This window comes from Amphiura filiformis, chromosome 5, assembly GCF_039555335.1.
Source record: "Amphiura filiformis chromosome 5, Afil_fr2py, whole genome shotgun sequence".
In the NCBI taxonomy this organism is placed as follows: domain Eukaryota; kingdom Metazoa; phylum Echinodermata; class Ophiuroidea; order Amphilepidida; family Amphiuridae; genus Amphiura; species Amphiura filiformis.
Genome location: NC_092632.1, coordinates 14,209,228 through 14,217,860, shown reverse-complemented (window position 1 = coordinate 14,217,860; position 8,633 = coordinate 14,209,228). Strand labels below are relative to the sequence as shown.

The following is an 8,633-nucleotide window of genomic DNA, read 5'->3' as shown; positions in this document are numbered from 1 at the left end:
CATTCATTCATATTTCTTAATTTTTTCATATGAAAAACAAAACACTGATATCTGAAATAAGTAAAATTTTGCTCAGAGAAGCTCTAGTAATGCAAATACTTGCTGAAGTTTTAATCATATTTTTTAACCTTTCACATTGAAAATACCTTACAGTATGCCATAGTTTCTTCATATTTAAAAACGTTTTTCCATTCCAGCATGATGTTCCCTCCTTGCCTGAATAAATTGTTACAGAAGCACACATCATTACTCAGCACATTGGAAAGCAGATTGTCTCACTGGAAATACCAAGGCATGCTGGGAGATATCTTTGCAAGATTAACCAGTGCTGATGGGGTAAGATGTCTGGCAGGTGGATACAGGGGGGATAAGGCCACTATGTCCCGGTGGGTTCAGTTTGTATTTAAAGGTAGGACGTATGACCGTTCCAGGATTTTAAAATGACCCTATTTCACGGGGAATCGAGGACATTTGCAGCAATTTTACCCCCTATTTTGCGCGAAATCAAGGACAATTTGCCCCCAAATACCTCCCCTATTTTTATCATTTTGAGGACGCATTTTCATTTCACCCCCTTATCACGAGGAATCAAGGAAATTTTTCCGAAATAAATACCCCTATTTTTACCATTTCAAGGACGCTTTTGAATTTTCCCCCTATTTCACAGGGAAATGAGGACAATAACGAAAACTGTACCGGTAAAACGCGGACGAAAGTCCTAGAAATACACCCTATTTTTCATATCAAGGACAATTTTGCTCCAAAACACCCCTAATTTGGACACCCCAATCCGCGGACATTTCTTGAAAAGTACCCCTAATTGGAACCATCATGCGTACACATTGTCAGTGAAGACTGAACCCACCGGGCACTATGTATGCAAATAATTGGAAAGTAAGGCCACTGAGATCTGCCCTTGGTTTGCGGTATAATCAAAGATACTGATTTTAGAAAATGTGTGCAAACTATGATATTTTTACCAAAAGTGGTCCTAGAAATGGGTAAAGTTTTGTCTTTTGTGTACTCTCATCTTCAGTGGCCAACTGTGAACTCACATGTTGCTACACAGCTTGATTGGTGAATGAGGTGCTGATGTGATGATGATGTGTCATGTAATTCAATTTGCCAATCAGAATCTCACTATTGTGTTTATGGTACAAACAGTGCCAAATCAGCAGACCGCTGAAGAACCTTGCCGAAAATTATAAGCACAGACGCACAGGCATGGAGGTATTGCTCCTCGTGCTCCTCGTTGTTGGCATACATGATAGAAAGTGTTATCCAAATCACACATATAATATTAGCTTCAGATTCATCAATATATTTTACGCATTTGTGGTGCAAAATACAATTCTATTACACATTTCTTGAAGAATTTTTGTAAATACGTAGATCCCTATTGTTACTCACAACAATAACATTTACAACTTGATCTGCTTTTTTTTTTTTGGTATAGGGTGAATTTTTGCAGCTCTATGGTAAATATCTCCAGAATTTTTCGGGAAGTTTATCAGCACTGTCAAAACAGACCAATAAGTCTCCCACATTTCAAGCTTTTTTGAAGGTAAGTATAAATGAATAGCCTTCATTTTAGGTAAAGATAATCAAAATAAATATATGGAAAACTTTTAACTCTTGATCTCAATACAAAAATAGTTACCTTCCATAATTTTCAGCTGATATATACAGCCTTCGTCAGCTGAATGACCAGATTTAGCACACTTCAAGTGTGATGTAATGATCGGGTCGTAGACCTTTGGTAACTTGTAGGGCCCTCCATCCTTGTTCAGAGCTGATTGGTTGGCCCTGATATGGATGGCTTCCTTAACCCCTCTCTTGAACCAATGGGGCTCCCTATGCAAAATTTGGACTTTGTCCGGGTCAACATGATGGCCCTGTGACTCATATGAAAATGAATTACTTTATAGTAAATTTGATGTTTGGTTTAGTTATCAGTTTTATAAATATCATTCAACAAAGAATGCTATCTACTGATGATAGCATATGGATGCAACATAAACACCAGAACCAGAGTATTGCAGAAAAAAAGGTCATATGTTTATTATGCTTTTTACCTAGTCAAATAGTTTTAATTCATCTATGCTAAACTAAAATATTCCATTTTGTTATCTGTAAGTGACCAACAATACATGTACTAGAATTTGTTTTGATAAAAAGATAAGTATGTAAAAAGTGAAAACGTGGAATGTGCGACTCTTTATGATTATTTGGGTTAACAAGGGCCCCTATTTACAAAAATTTGTCAAGCATTTAGGGGCAGTAATTATAGGTCCAATATTGTACCACGCTAATTTTGAACAACCTAAAATTGCATTATATATCTAAGATGAGAAGTGTGAACAGAATGATATTTGACATGGTTTGTTATCATTTCATTATATAATCCTCCTACTTGAATGTATATTTCATTGTTCTTCCCATTTTATTTGCCTCAGAATCAACTATCTAGATGTAGCAAAGAGTCTGATATTACTGTTTACCTTATGGCACCTATACAGAGAATTCCAAACTATGTTATGTGTTTAAAGGTAAGTAATGGTTTACTTAGTTAGAGAATTATTATACCAAAAAATTCATTTTTTATGTCTTTTTATTTTTATTTTTTTAAACAAAAAGGCAAAAATAAAACCCAAAATTTATATTTGATCATAAGTTTCAGATTTTTTGGCAAATTTTGGACACGAAAACAATAAAAGAGAAGAATAATAGTTTGTAGCAGTGACTTTATTTGTCTACTATTCCAACATTTGCAACATTCGATAATTTTTGCACAAAATTCTTGTCCGAAATCCTGAACTATGACACATAACTGACACATAAAAAAAATAAACATAAAAAGATACAATACAAAAAACTCGCATTCCGCATTAGGTTTTCAATTTCTCACAAGCTTTGAGACACAGGATTTAATTAAAATGGCCTAAGGTAATAATTATAGGAACTCAATTTTCAAAAATGCCACATTTGGCCCCCATGAAGCAAATGCTGTCACATATGTGACTTGATCCAATCATACCAATAATGAAATTGAGATATCTTGGCATAAGAAAATGGACACATAAAAAGTTCATGACTCTCTAAACAAGTATGTCAGGGACTTACAGATTTTAACATCAATAAGCAGAGGTATTTTGCAATTTAGTAATGGTAATTAACAACCATGGTTGTTTGATGGCATGTAGAACTGTATTCATTTTGAAGTAAAGATGAACACTGATGGCACTATTTATCTTAAATATTGTTTGCATCTTTACAAGATCTAGACACTTATATAATGGCATAAAACATTAAAATGAATAGACTGTCCCACAGTCTCGGTTCGGTCCGGCCTGGATAATGGACCGATACATAATTACATAATAGCCTATCAAAATATGCCATAGTCCTTCACCCCCCCCCCCCCGATTCTAAATACACAGCGACCAAAACCACTTCCCAGCGCCCAAAACCAATTCCTCTTTCTACAAAATTGATGCCACTACACTAATCACACCTCCTACATTGAACGCTAAAATTTTAAAATCTACATTACCAGTCGTTCTCCATGGACCCGAGGGAGGGTCTATAAAATGAATAACATAGCAATTTTCAAACTACTTTTTATCATGAAATTAAAGGCTCATAAAATGAGTAACATATAGCAATTTTCAAACACCTTTTTAATGAAATTAAAGAAATAACTCATATTATTGAGCTAAATTAAATTAAAAACATATGTATATAAATTTAGCACCCTCAAATATACAGTTTATAGAATAAAAATTACCAATAAATGCAGAAAAAGATGAAAAATCTGATAAAGAAAAGAAAATATAATTTAAAAATAGCTACAAATATTATGTGTATATTCAGTGTGATATAGCTGTTGGTATTATTAAGGTCTAGAATTGACAATTATGCAATGTTTTGTTAGAAACATTAATTAATGATTGTAGCAGTGGTCCTCTATAAAATAATATTCAAGTTTTAAATAAAATGATTAAAGAAGTATATTTGAAATTGAGTTCAGAATATTCTTGAACACAATGTTTTGATATCAAACCTTATGTAATATAGATATTGCCCTTATGACAAACTTTTGTTTTCCATTTGGACCAGAAGACTAAAACTATTTTTTATCAAGTTAATGAAAGATTTTCTCATTGATTTGTTTTATGTTTATTATTTCTTCACAGAAATTATCCAAATGTACAGACTCAGCTCATCCAGATTGTTTCCATGTAGAGCATTGTTTGAGACAATTGAGTGATTTCATCTCCAATGTCAATGCTGTGCTTGATGACCCTCAAGCATCAAGGTAGGGAACTATAGACCTTTGTAATCAAATTTGTTAAATGATTGTTCACTCTTTGTGCACCAAATGAAGTATTTTCTCATTATAATGATCCAATTTGGGCAAAAAATTTGGGCAATTTCACTCTGCCAGTGCATATTGAGACTGCAACAAACAGCCTTTCAAACAAGTCACAAAATATTTTTTTGTATAATACCAAAAGACCCTTAAATTTAAATACATTCCAGATCTTCCATGCAGTAATGTCCAAATTCCAAATTACATATGCTAAATCATATCGAATTGATGTACAACAGATAGAAGGGTGAGACCCCATTTTACTATACACCTGCTTTTGTACATACTTTCCTGCAGGAAACTTTCCAGTGTCAGTTTAAGCAGCAGTGAAGTGTCATCATGCAAGAGATCCAAAGACAGTGGCATCCATTCACCAGATATATTCAATGGAGGACCCACTGACAATATAGCTACACTACAAAGGTATGCATATTTCTGACATATTTTTGTATTGACTGCTATATTTAGTTTAGATGCAACAGTCATTTCATACTGACATCATATTTTTAGTCATAAGGATTACTGATATTAGTGGCATAGTTCCTTAACGGGGGTCATATTTGAAAGAACAACCTATATTGAGAACCATATGATAGATTAAGTGGAAAACAAGATGCATATTCTTGAAATCTAACACATGTTGGCCCAAATATTTCACATGAATTGTGAAAAGATTTCCTGTGGCATCCAACATCTTGATTTTGATTATGAAAAGTGAGAATGATGATAGTAAGGTTGCATGGATGATACATTACTTTGCCATATTTATTGTTATGGGTAAATGATCTAATTCTATTGTTTCTCTCATCCTTTTTCTGTTTCAGAACTTGGCAAGAATGCTTGAAAACCACCAAATCTATAAAATCAACCAAATCAACAAACAGAACTGAACAAAAAGACAATGCAAATAAAAGCAGCAAAACCAATCACTCTGATAAGAGCGGCACTCGTAAATCAACACCCAGACCAAAGTCTAGGCCTAAACTTGAAAAGCGTTCGCTGAGTTTGATGACAAACCCTCCCACAGCAGCACCTTGGAGTTATGATCAACCAATGATGTACAACCAACAGATTGCTGGCTCATATGGTATGCCATCACCACCTATGTTAGCTAATGGACCAGCTTTTATATATGGACATCCACAGATGATGCCTCCTGATGGTGTATATAGAGGACAACATCATTCATCTTCAAGAAGAAGTGGTGCAGCTAATGTTCAATACATGCTTGGTAGAGGGCTTGATGCAAGACACTATGAGCAAATGCAACAGACAAACAATGACAGACGCAAATCACAATCAGACCTTGACTACCTCATTTATGAAGAAAATGAGGATGTGGAGGAAGAAAGTGATGAAGAAGAAGAAGCGCCCTCTTATGTCCCATCGACACCATCAAATTCTGTGCCTCGAACAAGAAAACATAGTAATGAAAATAACCCAGCAAGGAGGCGGAGAAAAGATGGTCATCGATCACCTCTCAGCTCACCTATTAGCGATGCACCCTCATCGCCAGTTTTTGATGAACCACCACCAAGTCCTCATGATGTCATGCTAAATTCACCTGGTAGAGTTGACAAACCATTGCAAAGAAGTCAAACTCTTAGAGATTTCCAGGTGGCAAGTCCACCACCCCAAAGAGATGCACTTGCAAAAAGAAAGAGCACACCATCCGTGTCACCAGATATGCCTTCTCCTGTTCTGCTGACGGATGTCTGGAATGACGCCACACCTACTGAAATAGATAGATTTATGGAAAGGAGAACATCAGTGCAGGATAATAGGAAGGCAGTGATACTAAGTCTTAAAGAGATGGAGGAAAAGATGGTCAAGAAGAACTCTATTACTAGCTCCATCAAGAATATCTTCAGGAGAAGAAAGTAAGTCATAAGATGTATATTTAGTTTTAATAATTTATATAACCTTGACTTAAATGATCATCACCATCTTGAGAGCACAAAACAGTGTCACTCTAGTGGAGATACCTTGCTGGATCCACTCAAATCTGGTATATAAACAAATTATATTTTGGCATTGATACACATTACCAAGTGGCCCCACTCTGGTTGCAGTCTTCCAGGATGAGATCAAACTGGGAACAGCTGCAGCAAGAGAGAGGCCAATTGGTGCTGGGATGCAGGTATAAATTCCACTTAAGTTAATACTGTATAATTTGTGGTATCAGATTTGAGTGGGCGTCCTCTGGATGGAGTGAGGGCAGTGTTTGTGCTCTCATTCCTTAAATAGATAACATTCTTTCTGTCAGAATTTTCCAGTTTTTATCCATTAACAGTGTGTATTGAATATTCTTTTACTTTATTTATTGACTTTCTAGTGCATCTACTTCCTTCGAGATATTCTGAGCATATGCTCTTGTGGCATAATGGTCAATATTATACTTAGTGAGTTTTAAAAACTTAATAAAAGTCTTGAAGTTGTTCATTCCTTTGTAAGATATAGTCAACTATACACATAACATTTTTACATAATATAGCTGATTGAAGTGTGTTACTAACAACTTATCATCCATCTTAATTTTTCTTCTTCCCATATGTCCATCCTTTTATCTCACCCTCTTTTCTTTATATTTCACTCTCTTCCCTCCTTTCCCATCCCACATCTTCCCTTTCTTTATTCTCTCTCCTTCCTCCTTCTCTTTTGTATCTTAATCAATCCCCATACCTGTTGATCATTAACTAATTGCGCACTGGCCATCCACCACTAACTCACTCATATTTTCACTCCATTCAACATAACCCACCTGATACCTAAACATAGCCTAACTGAGGAACCTATTGATGAAGACTCACCCTATGAGCCTGTTACACCTGTCACCAGCACTGTGTATAACCCTGCACCAGCACACAACACACACAAAGTAACAGCCATGGTGCATGCTGAATCATCATGTAAACTAAAGAAGTAAGTCAAAACATGCTTTTGGTGGAATTTATATTGCATATTTTATGAGTCATAGAATTTGCAGATTTCGTTTGTTAGAAATTTTTTTAACCTCCTGTATAAATATGAAATGATTGATGCATTCAAGCTAAATATGGCAGTTTTTATATCATGAGTCTTATGAGAAGCAAGAAAAAAGAAACACAATTATTTTACTAGCTTTTACTCTACTTTTACTTTAGTTTTGTGTCTAAAATGTATTTATTGTGAATCTTTTGAACATTTGCAAATTTTTGAAAGACCCTTATTTGCTTGATGTAAATCAGACAATGAAACAAATATTTTTGCAAATATCACTTACTGTGTTTTAGGGCAGGTGTTAAACAATGTGACAGAAAGCAATGCAAAAACATAATTATGTCCAATTTGGTTCAGATGAAAATATTCTGATCAGTGTAATTTGTCCCATATAATTAATGTGTGTTTTCTTCTGGAAGTTAATATATATCCTTAAGATGACCCATATTTGCTCATTTTCTACAACTTCCCATCAATGCAACATGTTTACATGTGGTGGCAGTCATTTGGTAACCATTAGATTTTTATTTTTATTTCATTTGATTTTGGTGTAATTCTGTTGTTTTCTTCCCAGGTCTGTAAGTCTGAGCAGTAGAGTTGAAGAAATCCCAGAGATGAAAGATAATCACCAAGAAGAGACCCCATCACGGCAGAGAAGAGCAAGTGCTGCAGCTGTTCTAGGCATCTCATATGATGAAAATGGCGATCCTTGTAGTGCTGTATAGAATATTATTAACTAGGGTGCATACCTATAGATAGCACCATAAGGCTGAGCTAATATTCCGATGTCTTTGTGGGCAATGGTGACAGACATGTTTTTAGTTCTCCTTTTGATTCTTGGCTTTGGTTTTTCACTCAAATGATTAGCTTTGTGCAGGTGCTTGGTCATTTGTGACATGATCTTCTCCATGGCGGCCAAAAGAGGCATTTCTGAAAATTTAGTTACTATAATTGTTACCTTATACAAACATTACGCTATGGTCTAATGTTCTGTGATGTGTATTTTCCTATGTATTTTATTTTATTTTATTTTTACTGTATATTTTTTCTTTTCAAATTTGCCACCTTTGTCCCCCATTGACCAGATCATGTCAAATTTGAGGCCAACTTATAAAATAGGCTGAAAAATGAACACAATCATCTTACATGAAAGTACACTATGCGTGGTGTTCACTACCCATATGCAGGCCCGTGCTTTGAGGGGGGTCGTCACACCCCCCCAAATTTGCCAAAGTGTACAAAAAGTCCCAAAATTGAATAATTTGCGGCGTGGCGAATCAAA

At 35.2% G+C, this 8,633-nt stretch overlaps 1 protein-coding gene and 1 long non-coding RNA gene across 2 annotated transcripts; both read left to right on the top strand.

Moving 5' to 3' along the window:
* Positions 1 to 206: 206 nt before the first annotated feature.
* On the top strand, positions 207 to 2,493 carry LOC140151811 (uncharacterized). The gene is made up of 3 exons (XR_011858965.1): positions 207 to 336; positions 1,457 to 1,564; positions 2,457 to 2,493. It is a non-coding gene; the product is annotated as an uncharacterized lncRNA (long non-coding RNA).
* Positions 2,494 to 5,030: 2,537 nt separating this feature from the next.
* Positions 5,031 to 8,297, top strand: LOC140151658 (uncharacterized). Its single transcript, XM_072173992.1, has 4 exons — positions 5,031 to 5,086; positions 5,197 to 6,252; positions 7,151 to 7,294; positions 7,926 to 8,297. The coding sequence occupies exons 1-4, from the start codon at positions 5,031 to 5,033 to the stop codon at positions 8,074 to 8,076; spliced, it is 1,407 nt and encodes a 468-aa protein (XP_072030093.1). The 3' UTR covers positions 8,077 to 8,297.
* The last annotated feature ends 336 nt before the right edge of the window (positions 8,298 to 8,633 follow it).

Coding starts and splice junctions, on each gene's coding strand:
- LOC140151658 (XM_072173992.1), top strand. CDS start 5,031: ATGAATTGTGAAAAGATTTCCTGTGGCATCCAACATCTTGATTTTGAT. Junction 5,087..5,196: donor CTTGATTTTGATTATGAAAA/GTGAGAATGATG, acceptor TTTCTGTTTCAG/AACTTGGCAAGAATGCTTGA. Junction 6,253..7,150: donor AATATCTTCAGGAGAAGAAA/GTAAGTCATAAG, acceptor ACCTAAACATAG/CCTAACTGAGGAACCTATTG.